The sequence below is a fragment of the Salvelinus namaycush genome, unplaced genomic scaffold (assembly GCF_016432855.1).
Source record: "Salvelinus namaycush isolate Seneca unplaced genomic scaffold, SaNama_1.0 Scaffold35, whole genome shotgun sequence".
NCBI lineage: Eukaryota > Metazoa > Chordata > Actinopteri > Salmoniformes > Salmonidae > Salvelinus > Salvelinus namaycush.
The window spans coordinates 381,253-403,431 of NW_024060452.1; the positions used below are offsets into that span (position 1 = coordinate 381,253).

The following is a 22,179-nucleotide window of genomic DNA, read 5'->3' on the forward strand; positions in this document are numbered from 1 at the left end:
AAAAGTATGAATGTCTTCCTAGACATGCTCTTGCTTTGATAAAGGAGTATATTATCTGTAAATGTATTCCAACCTTGAGATGAGGCGACCTTGGTTTGTCCTACAGCTCTGTAACAGGCGATGTGTGTAATTACTTAACATTGTGACACTCCTCTTGAGCATGGTGTGCCTATGGGTGCTCAGACTACCTAATGGTAAACCAGGACCTCCTGTAGTCCCTAGGGAAATCATTTACACTCACCCACACAGGAAGGGAATGAGAGAGAGATTATAAATACAATTTACATTCTCACTTCTCATGTTGTTGTAGCCCACTGATAGGATCCATGTTAGTAACCACTTGACTGGCCAGCTAGCCTTAGCCAATGTCATTTTGCTATAGTAAGATGTCATACAGACATCTCTTTGGCAGAGGGACACTGATGCACAAACATGGGTTTAGCTTTATGTATTCATTAGTATAGTAGCCTGTATGTATAGAATGACTATGTCCTCCTTTGGAGAGCATTTAAAGGACTAATGCAGCCGTTTTTATCTTCATATCAAATCATTTCTGGGTTACAATTCAGTACCTTACTGTGATTTTGACCATTTTAAATGAAAACAAATAAGTAACGACAGCATTTGCTTACCAAACTGTATGTTTTCCACACTGTTCTATTTAGAAATTTGCAAGACAAACTGACAGCCACAACCAACCATAGACATATAATCCATAGATGGTAGTTCATATTCAAGTCAAGACTGCCAGCCATTGCTAGTGTACCCATGAGTTTAACAGTCAAATTGACAGGGTCAGAGGTCACAAAACCCTTCTATGGATTATGTCTATGGCCACAACACAACAAGCTGTTCCACACATAGAATAAGGAGCGATAAGCACACCAAAGACTGCATTAATGATAAGTAATCAAATAAAGACAGCACTTCTAAAAGCCTATTTCACAACATAGTCTGATGAATTTGAAAGATCAATTTTCTTTCATTTAGATTTCTTCACAAATGAAAACGTGGCACTGACTCGCACACGGGTTGATTTTTCAGCATTGTCTCAAGAGTTTGGCGTTCGACTAACCATGTGGGACGTGCAAGCGCAGCTACAAGCCTGCTAGAGTTAGTGGCAGGCGGACAAGCAATATCCACTGTCATAGTACGGATGAAGCCTGAGCTGGAATGTGAAGCTAACTGAAGCTGGTTAGCTTTAGAAAACCCTGAGTTGATTTAGCTTGCTTCGTAGTATGCCACTCAGACGTTAAGAACCTAATACTGATTTACAGTCACCTTTGACCCCACAGTACACACCATCTATTCTATGACATCCCCTTGTGGTCAGATCAGTTTAGCATGGTCCTGTTTGGCTATAATACAGTGTGTCTGTTTCAATGTGTTTAGTAATGGGTAACAGTGTTGATTCATTTAACATTATACCCACATAGGTCTGTGAAGAATGATTTCAAATGACTAACAAGTTTTAAATACAACAGATGGTGTGATGGGATCATATCTCAAACAGTGCCATCTAGTGGGGAGAAAGGAGAAGTGTCATCACTGAGTTCATTAGCAGTGTCATTGTCAGAGGAGAAGGCACTTGTGACATGACCTGAAAAGGTATTTTCCTCTAAAAAGCCTTGGAAAGTCCTGAGACTAGAAGCCTCATTCTGTGACCTCTAGCTCTCCCTCCAGACAGATGTAAAGTAGCTAGGCCCTCCATGTAGACCAGAGAGTAGCAGAGAGCACAGTGGAGAGAAACAGCAGGTTACCAATAGAATAGATCAGAGACCAGAGGAACTTTAATCCTGAAGCATGGAGAGCAGGTCCCTAGGAGAGGTATCATCGTATCGTCCTCCACCAACCAATAGATGTGAGTCTATGAGCATGTACTAAGAATATTGTCCACATCCTGCCTTTTTATTCTCATCTTGTGACTAAATACATCTTTGTCCTAATTTTCTGTTTTCTTTCAGTTTTCATCCTGTTTTCCACATGGATCAATCAGTAAGTTAGACTTTCGAGTGAAGCTTTCGCCGCACACATCACAGCTTAATTATTTCTCGCCTGTGTGAGTCCGTATATGCGCTGTTAGGGTCCCCTTCTGGCTGAAGCTTTTCCCGCAGTCAGCACAGCTAAATGATTTCTCTCCTGTGTGAGTATGTTTGCGAGGTTAGGGACCACTTGCGATTAAAGCTCTTCCCACAGTCGCAACAACAAGAACGTTTCTCCCCTGTGTGAATCCTCATGTGCTTGGACAGATCTCCTTTGAGTTTGACAGTCTTGCCACAAACAGAGCAGGTGTTGGGTTTCCCACTGTGACAGAGGCGGACATGGGCCTTCAGTTTACAGGTAGAATTGTAGTGTTTCTTGCAGAAGCGACATTCACTGATTCTCTTCTTGATGAGAGTCACATGCCTCTGCAGGTCAGTTTTCTCTGCAAACTTTTCACCACAGTCACGGCAGCGGTGAGTTTTTATGGACATGGTGCTGGTTTTGAAACAGTGTTCCACCACTGATGGATTTGGATCCAATGATGGGCTGCTGTCAAGTGCCACTGGGTCGCTACTTACGGCTGAGATTTGGCTGGAGGGATTGTTCTGATTATCTGGAGGGTCACAGGGAATGTAGAGGCCCTTAAGGTGGGTCACAGTAACAAAAGGTGTGAGGTCCACTTGTTTATGGTCACTCTCTCTGTTCTCCACAGTCTGGGTTTGGGGAGAAGTGAAGGGCTGAAGTGGGTCCTCCTGATCACATTCACTTTTCACACAGGAAGGAGTGAATTTGAAATCAGCCTCCAGACCTTGAAGCTGCTCTTCCTCCTGACTGGTCCTGAGTTCCTCCTGTTCCTCTTTAATCTGTGGAAGTTCTGGGTTCTCCTGCCCCAGACTGGGGCTCCACTCCTGCTCACAGTGCTGCTGCTGCTGATCAGGGAGAACCTCCTCTTCAGAGACAGTGAGAGAGAGCTGCAGGGAGTCTGGAGGAAAGGAGAGAGGAGCAGAGGTTATCTATACAGCTTTTAGACATCAGGGTTGGGGTCAATTAAAAGTTAAAGCTAGAATCCTTAGTTGCGCCATACATTTTTAAAATTATAAATTAATTATATCCATTGGTTCTTGAAGAATATACCGTATAAATGCCTCATGAACATAGTTCAACTGTCGTCCCCCATCAGAACCCAAAATATAAGCTTGTTTTACTCCAATGTTTGTAGACAATGTAAATATAGCCACAAAGCATGGTTAAAACTATAATGTTGATATCATGGATGGTCAGTCCTTGCATCCATATCTCAGTCTATGAATTTGAGAGGTTACATTTCTCCAGGTTCATCCTTCACCTTTTTTCCAAAACAGAGGCGGGGTGCCCCCATTTAATTATTGTTTCAATTAAGGACTCTAGTTTTAACTAAGTAGATTCATGAACTAAAATTCCAATTCAATAATTGAACAACTAGAATCTACTTTCAATTACTTCTCAATAAACTGAAGATAATAAGCTATTTACATATTTACGTTCAGTACAATAAAAAGTAATAGAATGTCCAATTGAAAGGAAACAATGCTGTACTCTAATATTAAAGAAGTCTGGAGGTATTGCTCGCCTGAGGGAGAGTACCTCATGATAAGCTGTAGACCACCAAGAGTTTTCACCTCTCTCTATTTGTAGCCATCTATTTACCATCACAAACTGATGCTGGCACTAAGACCGCACTCAACGAGCTGTATAAGACCATAAGCAAATAAGAAAATTCTCATCCAGAAGCGGCGCTCCTAGTGGCCGGGGAGCTTAATGCAGGCAAATTTTAAATCCGTTTTACCTCATTTCTACCAGCATGTCACGTGTAACCAGAGGGAAAAAAACTCTAGACCACCTTTACTCCGCACACAGAGACGCAAACAAAGCTCTCCCATGCCCTACATTTGGCAAATCTGATTATAATTGTATCTTCCCGATTCCTGCTTACAAGCAAAAACTCAAGCAGGAAGTACCAGCAACTCGCTCAATACGGAAGTGGACAGATGACGCGGATGCTACCCTACAGGACTGTTTTGCTAGCACAGACTGAAACATGTTCCGGGATTCATCCAGTGGCATTGAGGAGTATACCACCTCAGTCACCGGTTCCATCAGTAAGTGCATCAACGATGTTGTCCCCTCGGTGACCGTACATATCCCAGCAAGAAGCCATGGATTACAGGCAACATCAGCACTGAGCTAAAGGGTAGAGCTGCTACTTTCAAGGAGCAGGATACTAATCCGGATGCTTACAAGAAATCCTGCTATGCCCTCAGACGAACCATCAATACAGGACTAAGATTTTATCCTACTACAATGGCTCCGACGCTCGTCGGATGTGGCAGGGCTTGCAAACTATTACGGACTACAAAGAAAAACCCAACCGTGAGCTGCCCAGTGGCAAGAGCCTACCAGACGAGCTAAATGCCTTTTGTGCTTGCTTCGAGGCAAGCAACACTGAAGCATGCATGAGAGCACCAGCTGTTCTAGACGGTGTGAGCAAGACCTTTAAACAGGTCAACATTCACAGGGCCAGACGGATTACCAGAATGTGCACTCAGAGCATGAGCAAGTGTCTTCACTGACATTTTCAACCTCTCCCTGACCAAGTCTGTAATACCTACACTACCGGTCAAAAGATTTAGAACACCTACTCATTCAAGGGTTTTTCTTTATTTCTACTATTTTCTACATTGTAGAATAATAGTGAAGACATCAAAACTATGAAATAACACATATGGAATAATGTAGTAACCAAAAAAGTGTTAAACAAATCAAAATCTATTTTATATTTGAGATTCTTCAAATAGCCACCCTTTGCCTTGATGACAGCTTTGCACACTCTTGGCATTCTCTCAACCAGCTTCACCTGGAATGCTTTTCCAACAGTCTTGAAGGAGTTCCTACATATGCTGAGCACTTGTTGGCTGCTTTTCCTTCATTATGCAGTCCGACTCATCCCAAACCATCTCAATTTGGTTGAGGTCGGGGGATTGTGGAGGCCAGGTCATCGGATGCAACACTCCATCACTCTCCCTCTTGGTAAAATAGCCCTTACACAGCCTGGAGGTGTGATGGGTCATTGTCCAGTTGAAAAACAAATGATAATCCCACTAAGCGCAAACCAGAGGATGGCGTATCACTGCAGAATGCTGTGGTAGCCATGCTGGTTAAGTGTGCCTTGAATTCTAAATAAATCACAGTGTCACCAGCAAAGCACCCCCACACCATAACACCTCCTCATCCATGCTTTACTGTGGGAAATACACATGCACAGATCATCCGTTCACCCACACATCGTCTCACAAAGACACGGCAGTTGGAACCAAAAATCTACAATTTGGACTCCAGACCAAAGGACAAATTTCCACCGGTCTAATGTCCATTGCTTGTGTTTCTTGGCCCAAGCAAGTCTCTTCTTATTATTGGTGTGCTTTAGTACTGGTTTCTTTGCAGCAATTCGACAATGAAGGACTGATTCAGGCAGTCTCCTCTGAACAGTTGATGTTGAGATGTGTCTGTTACTTGAACTCTGAAGCATTTATTTGAGCTGCAATTTTTGAGGCTGGTAATTCTAATGAACGTATCCTCTGCAGCAGAGGTAACTCTGTGTTTTCCATTCCTGTGGCGGTCCTCATCATAGCGCTTGATGGTTTTTGAGACTGCACTTGAAGAAACGTTCAAAGTTCTTGACATTTTCCAGATTGACTGACCTTCATGTCTTAAAGTAATGATGGACTGTCGTTTCTCTTTGCTTATTTGAGCTGTTCTTGCCATTATATGGACTTCGTATTTTACCAAATAGGGCTATCTTCTGTATACCACCCCTACCTTGTCACAACACAACTGATTGGCTCAAACGCATTAAGGATAGAAATTCCACAAATTAACTTATAACAAGGCACATCTGTTAATTTAAATGTATTTCAGGTGACTACCCCATGAAGCTGTTTGAGAGAATGCCAAGAGTGTGCAAAGCTGTCAAAGGCAAAGGGTGGCTCAAATAGAAAATATATTTTGATTTGTTTAACACTTTTTTTGGTTACTACATGATTCCATATATGTTATTTCATAGTTTTGATGTCTTCACTATTATTCTATAATGTAGAAAATGGTAAAAATGAAGGAAAAACCTTGAATGAGTAGGTGTTCTAAAACGTTTGACCGGTAGTGTACATGTTTCAAGCAGACCACCATAGTCCCTGTGCCCAAGAAGGCAAAGGTAACCTACCTAAATGACTACCGCCTCGTAGCACTCACATCAGTACCCATGAAGTTCTTTGAAAGGCTGGTCATGGCTCACATTAACACCATTATCCCGGAAACCCTAGAACCCCTCCAATTCGCATACAGATCCACAGATGACGCAATCTCTATTGCACTCCACACTGCCCTTTCCCACCTGGACAAAAGGAACACCTATGTGCGAATGTTGTTCATTGACTACAGCTCAGCATTCAACACCATAGTGCCCACAAAGCTCAACACTAAGCTAAGGACACTGGGACTAAACTTCTCCCTCTGCAACTGGATCCTATACTACCCGTAAGGGTAGACAACAACACATCTGCCACGCTGATCCTCAACACTGGGGCCCCTCAGGGGTGCGTGCTTAGACCTCTCCTGTACTCCCTGTTCACCCATGACTTCGTGGCCAAGCACGACTCCAACACCATCAATACGTTTGCAGACAACACAACACTGATCACCGAAAACGATGAGACAGCCTATAGGGAGGTCAGAGACCTGGCAGTGTGGTGCCAGGACAACAGCCTCTCCCTCAATGTGAGCAAGACAAAGCAGCTGATCGTGAACTGCAGGAAAAGGAGGGCCGTACAGTGCCCCATTAACAACGACGGGGCTGCAGTGGAGTGGGTTGAGAGTTTCAAGTTCCTTGGTATCCACATCACCAACAAACTATCATGGTCCAAACAAACCAAGACAGTCGTGAAGAGGGCACGACAACACCTTTTCCCCCTTAGGAGACTGAAAAGATTTGGCATTTAATTATTTTATTTAACTACGCAAGTCAGTTAAGAACAAATTCTTATTTACAATGACAGTGGGTTAACTGCCTTGTTCAGGGGAAGAACAACAGATTTTTACCTTGTCAGCTCAGGGATTCCATCTAGCAGCCTTTCGGTTACTGGCCCAACACTCTAACCACTAGGCTACCTGCTGCCCCATGGGTACCCAGATCCTCAAAAAGTTCTGCAGCTGCACCATCAAGAGCATCCTGACCGGTTGCATCACTGCCTGGTATGGCAACTGCTCGGCATCCGACTAAGGCGCTACAGAGGGTAGTGCGTACGGCCCAGTACATCACCGGGGCCAAGCTTTTTTGCTTTTTTTACCTTTATTTAACTAGGCAAGTCAGTTAAGAACAAATTCTTATTTTCAAATGACGGCCTAGGAACAGTGGGTTAACTGCCTTGTTCAGGGGCAGAACAGATTTTTACCTTGTCAGTTCGGGGATTCGATCTTGGGACCTTTCGGTTACCAGTCCAATGCTCTAACCACTAGGCTTCCTGCCATCCAGGACCTGTATACTAGGCGGAGTCAGTGGAAGACCCAAAGAATTGTAAAAGACTCCAGTCACTCATGTCATAGACTGTTCTCTCTGCTACCGCATGGCAAGCGGTACCGGAGCATCAAGTCTAGGTCCAAAAGGCTCCTTAACAGCTTCTACCCCCAAAGCTATACGACTGCTGAACAATTAATCAAATGGCCACCCAGACTATTTACATTGACACCCCCCACCCCCCCCATTTGTTTTTACACTGCTGCTACTCGCTGTTTATTATCTAGGCATAGTCACTTCACCCCTACCTACATGTACAAATTACCTCGACTAACCTGTACCCCAGCACATTGACTCAGTACTGGTCCCCCTGTATTCAGCCTGGTTATTGTTATTTTATTGTGTAACTTTATATTTAACTTTAGTTTATTTAGTAAATATTTTCTTAACTCTATTTCTTGAACTACATTGTTGATTAAGGGCTTGTAAGTAAGCATTTCACCTCCTTGTTGTATTTGGCGCATGTGACAAATAAAATTTGATTTGAATTGTGCAACTAAAATATCAAAACATTTCTTGAGTTATATTAGATTCATTCTGACTAGTGTGAGGAAGTGATACTGGCTTTGTTCCTATGGTGTCTCATGGGGACAAACATTATTAACTGCCACATCAAACCACACCACCAAGACTTGAAATCTCTTACACCCCCCCCTCCATTTTGATCGTGTCTCATCGCTGCAACTCCCCAATGGACTCGGGAGAGGCGAAGGTGGAGTCACAAGTCCTCCAAAACAAGACCTGCCCAACCGCGCTCCTTAACACCCGCCAGCTTAACCGGGAAGCCAGCCGTACCAATGTGTCAGAGGAAACACCGTTCAACTGGCGACTGGGGTCAGCCTGCAGGTACCAAGGCTGCCACAAGGAGTCGCTAGGGCGTGATGAGACAAGAAAAGCCTCCCCGCCCAATCCCTCCCCTAACCCGGACGACGCTGGGCTAATTGTGCGCCGTCCTATGGGACTCCCAGCCACGGCCGGTTGTGGAACAGCCCGGGAATGAACCCGGGTCTGTAGTAACGCCTCTAGCACTGCGATGCTGTGCCACTTGGGAGGCCCAAATCTCCCTCTTAATGAGCAACAGAAAAACACGCGGAATCGCTGCGTTCGGTTTCCCTTTAAAATCAGATTTTAAACCTAACCTCAACCACACTGTTAACCTTTTGCATAGCGCTAACCTTAAATGAAGACCAAAAATATACAGTGTCTTCAGAAATGATACACTCAGACTTTTCCCACATTTTGTTGTGTTACAGCCTAAATGGTGACGGTGCAAAACGATGGCGTTACCCCTGTGCTTACCACAAACACCTGATTTGCTATGTTTGCTGTTTTGTACAGTGCCCTCCTTTATTCTTATTTTGTAGTGGCATTAGCACAGTACACATGGTCACAAATCTAGCTCCATGACGGTTCATTTCAAAACAACGAAAAAGTAGTTTGTACTGAACCATGTCGCGCGCCATAGTTTAAAAAGTCTGGATAGTGTTCAAACTAAAGACGTCATTTCTGAATTATTTCACCTTTATGCACCCTCGCCATTTAAAATAAGTGGAATTACGTTTTTAGACATTTTTACAAATGAAAGACTAATGTCTTGAGTCTATAAGTATTCACCCCTTTGTTATGGCAAGCCCTAAATAAGTTCAGGAGTAAACATTTGCTTAACAAGTCACATAATAAGTTGCATGGACTCACTCTGTGTTCAATATTTTTTTTTATGACTTAGTCATCTCTGTACCCCACACATACAATGATCTGTAAGGTCCATCAGTCGAGCAGTACATTTAAAACACAGATTCAACCACAAAGACCAGGGAGGTTTTCCAATGCCTCGCAAAGAAAGGCACCTATTGGTAGATGGGTAAAATAAAAAACGACATTGAATATCCCTTTAAGCATGGTGAAGATATGAATTACACTTTGGATGGTGCATCAATACACCCAGACACTACAAAGATACAGCGTCCTTTCAAACTCATTTGCCGGAGAGGAAGGAAACCGCTCAGGGATTCACCATGAGGCCCATGGGGACTTTAAACAGTTGAGTTTAATGGCTGTGATAGATAACTGAGGATGGATCAACTACATTGTAGTTACTCCACAATACTAACTCCAATTGACAGATTATAAAGAAGGAAAAATATTACAAAACATGCATCCAGCTGTAATCGCTGCCAAAGGAAGGGTGCTGCTGAGCAGTCATTTCCTGTCTGCTCACAGGAATAATAAAGCCCACAGGAGTAATATAATAAGTGGGAAATAAATGACAAAGTATATTTGGTTAATGAATCAGGGGGTGATGCAGCACCCTCAGGACCCCTACCTCCTGCAGCTATGGCGTTGTACTTTTTTCACAACAATTTCTTCAAAATTCACAAAAAGTGATATTAGCTGATGAAGATTATCTCAGAGAACACAACGTATATCTCCTAAGCCTGTGTTTACCACAGACCAACACGCCATTCATTTTTCTCATAGGCTTTTTTTCAACTAACTATGCCAGAGTTAGCGCCTACAAAAAGATGACACTACGGTTTCTATCTATGGAATTTGTCTTGGCCGGACTTCAGTTAAACTGTAATACCGAAGCTGTCCTCTCAGAACAGTTGAACCTGTGGCCTTGTTTTAGGCACAATTTAGTGAAAGACCCAAAGGCTTCATATATCCTCGTTTTCCCCATCACTAGTAATAGTTCATAAAACATGGAAAATTGTGATCACTGAAAGCCTAAACAGTTTATTTATTGAGTAGAACTGTAGCTATCTAGCTATCAGTATATCTACATACGAACCTATTCTACATAGTTGTATCTCCGGTGTGATCCGCAGCAGTCTCCGTAGCCGATCATTCTCCTCGCGGTACTCCGCTACTGTTTGCTCAAGTGCCCCGAAAATCTCCACAGCTGCCACTGTTAAAAGCTCATTTAAAAACACACGAAACGACTGTAGTTTAGACATGTTTCTGTCGACGGAGAGTTGGCTATTCAGCTAGTATACCTTCCGTCCACGAGGAAAGAATGGTGGGCATAAACAAAACAATCCGCTCACAGTTTCTTCCGTATTGTCTTATTCTGTTTTTATCAGCGGGTGGCTAGTCCATAAACATAACGCCCCGATGTGGATGGGGTTATACTACAAGCGCCATACAAATTATAATGTAAATATATTATATAATTGTTTTCCCACATGTTAAGTAATAGGCTGATCTAGGATGATCATTCCTTGCATGAACTGAATTAAAAGACAACACATTGTAACACATGCGACTAATGGCAGATGCTTGGGACTGATGGGACAGCAGGCACTAAACCAGAGAATGCAGTTATCAACAGCAATTATAAAGAATGTTATTGAAATGCGACTGAAAAAACAATGATGCATATAAAACAGAGTTTGCGCTTACACACACAGAAAGAGGGCAAGAGAGACTACATTCCCAATCTGGCCCTCATACCATCACGGCCACCTAATCATCCCCAGCTTCCAATTGGCTCATTCATCCCCCCTCCTCTCCCCTGTAACTATTCATCAGGTCGTTGCTTTAAATGAGAATATGTTACCTGGTAATTAAAAACATGTAATATATACATTAAAAAGTAGTCACAGTCACATTTGACCCCAGTACACATCACCTAAGACCCTCATTCCCATGGTCAGGTCAGTCATGCCCAGTTCAGTTTAGCATGGTCCTGTTTGGTTATAATACAGTGTGTGTGTTTCAATGTGTTTAGTAATGGGTAACAGTGTTGATTCATTTAACATTATACCCACATACCCTCATAGGTATGGGGAGAATGAACTGAAATGACTAACAAGTTAGACCTACAGGGCTACTGCGATCACATCTCAAACAGTGTCATCTAGTGGGGAGAAAATAAGCATCATCACTGAGTTCATTAGCAGTGCCATTGTCAGAGAAGAAGGCACTTGTCACATGAACTGAAAAGGTATTTTCCTCTAAAAAGCCTTGGAAAGTGTTGAGACTAGAAGCCTCATTCTGTGACCTCTATCTGTCCCTCCAGACAGATGTAAAGTAGCTAGGCCCTCCATGTAGACCAGAGTAGCAGAGAGCACTGTGGAGAGAAACAGCAGGTTACCAATAGAATAGATCAGAAAACAGAGGAACTTTAATCCTGAAGCATAGAGAGCAGGTCCCTAGGAGAGGTATCATCCTGTCGTCCTTCACCAACCACCGGATGTGAGTCTATGAGCATGTACTCAGTGTTGTCCACATCCTGCCTTTTTATTCTCATCTTGTGACTGAATAGATCTTTGTCCTAATTTTTGTTCAGTTTTTTTCAGTTTTCATTCTGTTTTCTTCATTTCAGGATGTTTTTCACATGTTAGACTTTTGAGTGAAGCTTTTCCCACGTCATCACAGCTAAAAGGTTTCTCTCCTGTGTGAGTCAGTTTATGCTTCCTTAGGGTCCCCTTCTGACTGAAGCTTTTCCCACAGTCTCCACAGATAAATGGTTTCTCTCCTGTGTGAGTCAGTTCATGCTTCCCTAGGGTCCCCTTCTGACTGAAGCTTTTCCCACAGTCATCACAGAGAAATGGTTTCTCTCCTGTGTGAGTCAGTTTATGCTTCCTAAGGTTCCCTTTCAAATTGAAGCTTTTCCCACAATCACCACAGAGAAATAATTTCTCTCCTGTGTGAGTCCGTATATGCCTACTTAAGTCCCCCTTCTGATAGAAGCTTTTCCCACATTCTCCACAGATAAATGGTTTCTCTCCTGTGTGAGTCAGTTTATGCTTCCTTAGGGTCCACTTCTGATTGAAGCTTTTCCCACAGTCACCACACTTAAATGATTTATCTCCCGTGTGAGTCTTCATGTGCTTGGACAGATCCCCTTTGAGTTTGAAGGTCTTGCCACAAACAGGGCTGGTGTAGGGTTTCACACTGTGACAGAGTCGGACATGGGCCTTTAGTTTACAGGTGGAGTTGTAGTTTATTTTGCAGAAGCGACATTCACTGGGCCTCTTCTTAAAGAGAGTCACATGCCTCTGCAGGTCAGCTTTCATCGCAAACATTTCGCCACAGTCACGGCAGCGGTGAGTTTTTCTAGACATGGTGCTGGGTTTGAAACAGTGTTCCACCATTGACTGGTTTGGATCCAATGATGGGCTTGGATCCAATGACGGACTGGAATCCAATGGTGAGTTGGGATCCAATGATGGGCTGCTGTCAAGTGCTGCTGGGTCGCTGCTTACGGCTGAGCTGTGGCCTGAGGTATTGTTTTGATTATCTGGAGGGTCACAGGGAATGTAGAGACCCTTAAGGTGGGTCACAGTAACAAAAGGTGTGAGATCCACTTGTTTAGGGTCACTCTCTCTGTTCTCCACAGTCTGAGTTTGGGGAAGAGTCATGGACTGAAGTGGGTCCTCCTGATCACATTCACTTTTCACACAGGAGGGAGTGAATTTGAACTCTATGATATCAGCCTCCAGCCCTTGAAGCTGCTCTTCCTCCTGACTGGTCCTGAGTTCCTCCTGCTCCTCTTTAATCTGTGGAAGCTCTGGGTTCTCCTGCTCCAGACTGGGGCTCCACTCCTGCTCACAGTGCTGCTGCTCAGGGGTAACCTCCTCTTCAGAGACACAGAGAGATAGCTGCAAGGAGTCTGGAGGAAAGGAGAGAGGAGCAGAGGTTAGCTTTTAGACATCAGGGTTGGGATCAATTCGAAGTTGAAACTAGAATCCTTAGTTGCTACATAAAATGATTTGATGGTCAGTCCTTGCAGCCATAGCTCGGTCTGTTGAGAGTGGGTTCATTTCTCCAGGCTCATCATCAACTTTTTACCAAAACAGAGGCAGGGTTACCCCGCTTTATTATTGTTTCAATTAAGGACTCTAGCTTTAAGTAGATTAATGAAGTAAACAAACATTCCAATTCAATAATTGAACAACTAGAATCTACTATCAATTACTTCTCAATAAACTGAAGATGTACGGTATTAGCAAAGATGGTTTGGTATGAAGAGATGTAGAAACCGCTTCTTAAAAATAAATCCCCGATCCCGCATGTAGGCGATGTCATGGCGACGTTAGCTAGCTAAGCGCATGTGCAGACACACGTCATTGGGTCTAACCAGGGCTACGTTCAGTACATAAAAACGTAATAAAACGTCGCTGTACTGAGCGACCAGTTGAAAAACGGGGATGGGTTGGTTTGTGGGTTCAAAATGTACCGCTGCCCTTTAAATACATCACTCATTGCTTCAAGATACACCTGTCAAAAACGTACAATAACGTTTTGGGAAAACTTGTCGTCAATCACCACCTTCCGGAGACACCTGAAACCCCACCTCTTTAAGGAATACCTAGGATAGGATAAAGTAATCCTTCTGACCCCCCCCCTTAAAAGATTTAGATGCACTATTGTAAAGTGGCTGTTCCACTGGATGTCATAAGGTGAATGCACCAATTTGTAAGTCGCTCTGGATAAGAGCGTCTGCTAAATGACTTAAATGTAAATGTTTAGTACAAACCGTTCCGCAACGTAGCAAACGAACTGAACGCACCCCAGGGGAGAACGACTGCACATTGAAGCCATGGAAGTTCAAGGCCAACCACGGTACTGCAGGCATTGTTATCAGAACAGGATCCACCGTCATAGTAAATAGAAAAATGGCGATCTCCATGGTAAATCTTTCTGTAAATAAAAAATGTTAAGACAATCATTGTGCCAATAATTGACTTTAATACACCAGATGTGTGTCCTTGAACCAATTGTTTTTAAATCGCACAAACAATAAGTTAAGTAGCCTGCAGTACCTATTTACTCAATGACAGGCAGCGCTGAGCTAGCCTGCAACGTCACTTCCTGGAGTAGCTCAAACTGCTCATGTTGTCTCCATGAGACTAAATCTTAAACTACTTAATTTGGCTTCATATGCACTGTTGAGTCTTCACATAGGAATGAATGGTGTCACGTGATCGTCAATTCATATAGATGGGTTGGCTGACGTCGTCACGAAAAGATGTGCGTGCATCGATGTGTCCGGAAGCCGTGCTTTGTCAAGATTTTGAACAGTCAGATAGCTAGCAAAAAATTACAAGAAGCTTGCCATGTGAGGAATCATAGTTGGATCGTTTCAGCTAGTTGTATCTTGTTCTTGATACCAGGTCTTGTTAGGTGTTTTAATTTGTCATGTCAATGATAATATGGCTAAAATTATCAAGCTAGCTAACCAACAACTGTAACGATGTACGCTGAACATCATGTAAAGTGGTGGTCCCATGTTTCATGAGCTGAAACAAAAGATCCCAGAAATGTTCCATACACACAAAAAGCTTTTCTCTCAAATTATTATTATTTCTCCTTTGCCAAGAATCCATCCACCTGACAGGTGTGGCATATCAAGAAGCAAAAAACACAATTACACAGGTGCACCCTGTGCTGGGGACAATAAAAGGTCACACAACACAAAGCCACAGATGACACGTTTTGAGTGAACGTGCAATTGTTAGGTAAAGGCTTGTAAGCATTTCACTGTAAGGTCTTCACCTGTTGTATTTGTTAGGTAAAGGCTTGTAAGCATTTCACTGTAAGGTCTGCACCTGTTGTATTTGGCGCATGTGACAAATAACATTTGATTTGAATTGACATGCTGACTGCAGGAATGTCCACCAGAGTTATTGCCAGATAATTGAACATTCAATTCCCTACCATAAACTGCCTGCAAAGGTGTTTTAGAGAATTTGGCATTACATCCAACGAGACTAAAAACCGCAGACCACATGTAACCCTGCCAGCCCAGGACCTCCACATCCGGTTTCCTCACCAGCGGGATTGTCTGAGACCAGCCACCCGGATCGCTGATGAAACTGAGGAGTGTTTCTGTCTGTAATGAAGCCCTTTGTGGGGAGAAACGAATTCCGATTGGCTGGGCCTGGCTCCCAAGTGGGTGGGGCTATGCCCTCCCAGGCCCACCCATGGCTGCACCGCTGCCCAGTCATGAAATCCATAGATTAGGGCCTACTGAATTTATTTAAATTGACTGATTTCCTTATATGAACTGTAACTCAGTGAAATTGCTGCATGTTGCATTTATATTTTTGTTCAGTATAAAGTTGATATACTGACATTTAATCCTGACATTTCCTGACATTTAATCCCAGTAAAAAAATCCCTGTTTTAGGTCAGTTAGGATCACCACTTTATTTTAAGAATGTGAAATGTCAGAATAATAGTAGAGAGAATGATTTATTTCAGTTTTTATTTCTTTCATCACATTCCCAGTGGGTCAGAAGTGTACATACTCTCAATTAGTATTTGGTAGCATTGCCTTTAAATTGTTTAACTTGGGTCAAATGTTTTAGGGTAGCCTTCCACAAGCTTCCCTTAATAAGTTGGGTGAATTTTGGCCCATTCCTCCTAACAGAGCTGGTGTAACTGAGTCAGGTTTGTAGGCCTCCTTGCTCGCACACGCTTTTTCAGTTCTGCCCACAAATTTTCTATAGGATTGAGGTCAGGGCTTTGTGATGGCCACTCCAATACCTTGACTTTGTTGTCCTTAAGCCATTTTGCCACAACTTTGGAAGTATGCTTGGGGTCATTGTCCATTTGGAAGACCCATTTGCAACCAAGCTTTAACCTCCTGACTGATATCTTGAGATGTTGCTTCAATATATCCACATAATTGTCCTGCCTCATGATGCCATCTATTTTGTGAAGTGCACCAATCCCTCCTGCAGCAAAGCACCCCCCCAACATGATGCTGCCACCCCCGTGCTTCACGGTTGGGATGGTGTTCTTTGGCTTGCAAGCCTCCCCCTTTTTCCTCCAAACATAATGATGGTCATTATGGCCAAATAGTTATATTTTTGTTTCATCAGACCAGAGGACATTTCTCAAAAAAGTATGATCTTTGTCCCCATGTGCAGTTGCAATCCGTAATCTGGCTTTTATATGGCGGCTTTGGAGCAGTGGCTTCTTCCTTGCTGAGCGGCTTTTCAGGTTATGTCGATATAGGACTCGTTTAACTGTGGATAAAGACACTTTTGTACCTATATCTTTTGTACTTTCCTCCAGCATCTTCACAAGGTCCATTGCTGTTGTTCTGGGATTGATTTACACTTTTTGCACCAAAGTACATTCATCTCTAGGAGACAGAACGTGTCTCCTTCCTGAGCGGTATGACGGCTGCGTGGTCCCATGGTGTTTATACTTGCGTACTATTGTTTGTACAGATGAATGTGGTACCTTCAGGCATTTGGAAATTGCTCCCAAGGATGAACCAGACTTGTGGAGGTCTACAATTTTTTTTCTGAGGTCTTGGCTGATTTCTTTTGACTTTACTATGATGTCAAGCAAAGAGGCACTGAGTTGGAAGGTAGGCCTTGAAATACATCCACAGGTACACCTCCAATTGACTCAAATTATGTCCATTAGCCTATCAGAAGCTTCTAAAGCCATGACATTTTCTTGAATTTTCCAAGCTGTTTCAACAGCACAGTCAATGTAGTGTATATAAACTTCTGACCCACTGGAATTGTGATACAGTGATTTATAAGTGAAATAATCTGTCTGTAAACAATTGTTGGAAAAATTACTTGTGTCATGCACAAAATAGATGTCCTAACCGACTTGCCAAAACTATAGTTTGTTAACAAGAAATGTGTGGAGTGGTTGAAAAACGAGTTTTAATGACTCCAACCTAAGTGTATGTAAACTTCCGACTTCAACTGTAGGTTTTGCCTTTAGAAATTCACTTCTCAAACCTGGCCTGGTCTGCAGTTTCCACTAATTGCCACAGTTGAAATTGGCTATATTGTAAAAATGTATGCAAACAAAAATCTGCCTAATTTAAGGTTAGGTTTAAAATCCCATTTTAAATCAGAAAAATTGTAGAAATGGGCGGGGTTTATGACTTTGTGGCTGTGGTAACTAGTGACGACACTGGGGCCTCATTTATAAACATGGCGGACACACAAAATCTGCCCCAAAAAGAGTGTGCCAGTTTACGCAAAAGTTGGTATTTATAAAAACTGAACTTGACATGAGAATGTGCTTATCGTCCCACACATTTTAGAACATGCATATGCACCGTTTCGAGTGGTTTAAGTATTTCATTACAATTATTGTAAAAGTAGCCTAGTTGTAGCCTGGAAGTGGTGTTGAAGAACCAGTATGAGGCACTGTTTCCTCTGGTTAAAAAACTACATATCCCAGGGCAGTGATTGAGGACATTGTCCTGTGTAGGGTGCAGTCTTTCAGCTGGGATGTTAAATGGGTGTCCTGACTCTTTGGTCACTAAAGATCCCATGACACTTATCATAGAGTAGGGGTGTCAATTCTTGGCTAAAAGCCACAATCTGGCAACCTAATCATCTACAGCTTCCCATTGGCTCATTCATCTCCTCTGTAACTATTCCCCAGGTTGTTGCTGTAAACGAGAACTGTGTTTTCAGTTAATTTACCTGGTGATGGCACTTATTCAAAATAATAACATGATTCTCTGTTAGTGGAGATCAATTTTTTTCTTCATCTTTCCATTGTAATAGTGTATTTTTTTTATTTAACCTTTATTTAACTAGGCAAGTCAGTTAACTTCTACTTCATCACAATCCCGGATCCGGGAGCACCCCCATCAGTAAAAAAGCTGACTAGCATAGCCTAGCATAGCGTCACAAGTAAATACTAGCATCTAAATATCATTAAATCACAAGTCCAAGACACCAGATGAAAGATACACATCTTGTGAATCCAGCCATCATTTCTGATTTTTAAAATGTTTTACAGGGAAGACACAATATGTAAATCTATTAGCTAACCACGATAGCAAAAGACCCAACTTTTTTTTTCCACCATTTTTTTTCCTGCATAGGTAGCTATCACAATTTCGACCAAATAAAGATATAAATAGCCACTAACCAAGAACCAACTTCATCAGATGACAGTCTGATAACATATTTATTGTATAGCATATGTTTTGTTAGAAATATTTGCATATTTCAGGTATAAATCATAGTTTACCATTGCAGCCACCATCACAACTCTCACCAAAGCAACTAGAATAACTACAGAGACCAACGTGAATTACCTAAATACTCATCATAAAACATTTATGAAAAATACACAGCGTACAGCAAATGAAAGACAAAGATCTTGTGAATCCAGCCAATATTTCAGATTTTTTAAGTGTTTTACAGCGAAAACACAATATAGCATTATATTAGCTTACTACAATAGCCAACCACACAACAGCATTGATTCAAGCCAACAATAGCGATAACGAATAAACCACCAAAATATATTAATTTTTTCACTAACCTTCTCAAACTTCTTCAGATGACAGTCCTATAATATTATATTACACAATACATATTGAGTTTGTTCGAAAATTTGCATATTTAGCGGCACAAATCGTGGTTATACAATGAGAATAGTAGCCAAGCTGCCAACAATATGTCGGGAGAAATCTTGGGAGAGGCACCTAATCTAATCAGTAACTAAATTTAAACGTGACTAAAAAATACAGGTTGGACAGCAAATGAAAGATACATTCGTTCTTAATGCAATCGCTGTGTTAGATTTTTAAAATTAACGTTACTACGACATACAGCGTGCGTTAAAGCGAGACCGCACCGAAATTAATGGCGGAATATGAGTTTTACATTTTTCAACAGAACAACGAATTAACATCATAAATAGTTCTTACTTTTTGATGAGCTCCCATCAGAATCTTGGGGAAGTTGTCCTTTTTCCAAAATAATCGTTGCTCAGTTGTAGATTGTCGCCTTCAACTTTGGAATTAGCAGTAAACATTAGCCATGTGGGCCAGACGTGCCCAACTCACTAGAACGCAGCACAAATAAATACCCGAAAATCGCAATATACTGATATAAACTGATATAACTCGGTTTAAAATAACAACATTATGATGTCTTTAACACCTATATCAAATAAAATCAGAGCCGGATATATCTAAGGGCTATAACGGGAGCTTTCTAGAACGCCATCCTGAGGTCTGTCTTGCGTCATGGCGAAAGAGAGAAAGAGAGGACCCCACGTTGCCAGCCCATTTATAAGGCCTCAGATCTGCCGAGCAACTCCATTCCAATTCTCACTATTTGCTGACATCTAGGGGAAGGCGTATGCAGTGCATCTCAACCAATAGAAGACATGCAGATTAATAAACCGACCTCAGAACAGCCTGCAGATTTCAGATTTCTCACTTCCTCATAGGAAAATTGCTCCAACTCGAGTTCTGTTTTACTCACAGATATAATTCAAACGGTTTTAGAAACTAGAGTGTTTTCTATCCAATAGTAATAATAATATGCATATTGTACGAGCAAGAATTGAGTACGAGGCAGTTTAATTTGGGAACGAAATTATTACAAAGTGCAAACAGCACCCCCTATTGAGAAAAGGTTTTAAGAACAAATTCTTATTTACAATGATGGCCTACTCCGGCCAAACCCGGGCGACGCTGGGCCAGTTATGCACCGCCAGATGGGACTCCCAATCAAGGCCGGATGTGATACAGCCTGGAAATAAATTAGGCATCTATTTACTATTTTATTTCCATGATCATTGCAGAATACATTTCTTTCCTTTTCGGACTGTGATGGTTTCATACTCGCGAAGTAGCCTATAGGCCTACAAACGTCCCATCACTCATTTAAGTGGAACCACTTTACAGTAGTAAATACATCAACTATTTGAAGTATTTTGCTCTATGTGATCTGAAGCGCATTAACGATAGAACAGAAGGGTCATCTTTCCCATTTCCGTTTATTTTGTCTTAAGTAAACAATATTTAATTTATAAACATAATACATATTTTCATAATCATTGCAAAATATCCCACGCCACTTTTTCTGGCCATGATGCGTTCATATTCCCGAAGAAGCTTTAGCTTACAGCAAATGACCACGCCCATCTCATTTAAATAGTATCTAATAGAGTAAAATAATAGCCTGTATCCAAAGGGGGTGTGGTTTATAACAGTCAGTAGAATTTAACAGGTGAACAGAGTTGATATTTTACTTTGACGTGTGTAGGTTATAGGGCCTTCCACTGTAACTAGGCATTATTGTATAGTTTTACATTGTCTAGTCTGTCCACTCCAAAACAATGTTTCAGAATTCGCGGGCAGTGCTGCAGAATATTTATGTTCGGGAAAAAGTCATCGCAAATCATTAGGCTATTGAATTCAAACGATCTGTTTACAGGTCCACAACAATTTGCAATTGTAGTTCTTTCAGAAACGGTCAAATATAGCAAATGTCACTGTAAAAGTTTTAAACAGTCTGCCAACACCTCCATAGACATTTGATCAAGTTCGCCGTTGCTATATTTCCTTTAAACGGCATTTTGGCCTAATTCCAATACTTCCAAAGTATACAGCGAATGAGCGCGTTAAAAAACGATGAATGATGGGCGTTTTTCAGCCAGTTTTAATGCTCGTTCACGCGCGCAGTTTCAGGACGGGTCTGATTTATAATGGCAAACAGGCGTGCGCCAAGTTTATAAATCTTAATATTTGTGTAATTGCGCAGTCTTTTCAGAAATGGCGCATGCAGATATGTAATGTGTAACGTTAGCGACTGTTATGAGGCCCCTGGTCTGCCGAACCTGCTTTGGAAGTCTCGCGATGTTGGGCCTCTGGTTTTAGAAACTGGTAATAGTTAAAACATTGAAATGGTGATCACTGAAAACAGTTTATTTATTGAGCAGAACTGCTAGTGATCTACATACGAACCTATGTTACATCGTTGTATAATTGGTGTGATCCGCAGCAGTCTACGTAGCCGATCATTCTCCTCCTGGTAGTCCACTACGGTTTGCTCAATTGCCCCGAATATCTCCACAGCAGCCGCAGTTAAACGCTCATTTAAAAACACACGAAACGACTGGAGTTTAGACATGTCGCAGTGGGCTGAGAGTTGGGTATTCAGCTAGTATGTCTTCGTCCACGAGGAAAGAATGGTGGTAGCAAACAAAACAAACCCGCTCCCAATTTTACTTCCGCATTGTCTTTTTCTGTTTTTATCAGCGGATGGCGAGCCCATGTGCGTGTTTTTTTTTTTATACACACCAATGAAAATGGAAATAGATAAGTACATGTGGGGAAACAGTTACATTAAGTAATAGGGTGGTCTCGGGTTGTCCTTTATTATTGCATGAACTGAATTGAAAGACTTGCAACGGCTTGGAACAGCGTGCACTTAACCGGAGAATGCAGTTATCAAGACATGATATTGAAATGGGGCTGAAAAAACAAATGCGTTTAAAACAGAGTTTGCATGTGTATAAAATGCACTTACACGACAGTGCCCCCTCAGCATTCTGTTGTACCCTCTACTCTCTCTCGACTACACCTCCTAGTATCCCTGTCGAGTGAGATGGACGTCAGTGTTCTGGTAACAGTATAACTTCCTCCACTGTCCATTTCCCCATACTGGGCTCAAACCAGTGATCCTCTGATCACAAACACACGTGACTGCCCTACTTGACAACATACCAACTGTTTGAGCTATGGAAAAACACTAAACTAGCTGAGGAGTGAGTTTAAGGTATGTTTTTAACTCCATTACACGCCGAGATAAATACAGTTTCAAGTTGGATATTCAACGGATATTCCG

The 22,179-nt window shown here is 42.0% G+C and overlaps 1 protein-coding gene across 2 annotated transcripts; it reads right to left on the bottom strand.

Annotated features, from left to right (window-relative positions):
• Window positions 1–442: 442 nt before the first annotated feature.
• On the bottom strand, window positions 443–21,557 carry LOC120040411 (gastrula zinc finger protein XlCGF57.1-like). 2 transcript variants are annotated; one of them, XR_005475643.1, is made up of 3 exons: window positions 21,297–21,557; window positions 10,380–13,205; window positions 443–2,965 (listed from the first exon to the last, which is right to left on the bottom strand). XR_005475643.1 is itself a non-coding variant. In XM_038985579.1 (2 exons), exons 1-2 carry the CDS (start codon window positions 21,460–21,462, stop codon window positions 11,893–11,895), a joined length of 1,479 nt encoding a protein of 492 aa, XP_038841507.1. In that variant the 5' UTR covers window positions 21,463–21,557; the 3' UTR covers window positions 9,514–11,892. The 2 variants fall into 2 exon arrangements, 1 of the variants encoding a protein (XP_038841507.1); XM_038985579.1 differs by lacking the exon at window positions 443–2,965 and having other exon boundaries at window positions 9,514–13,205.
• Between the last annotated feature and the right edge of the window lie 622 nt (window positions 21,558–22,179).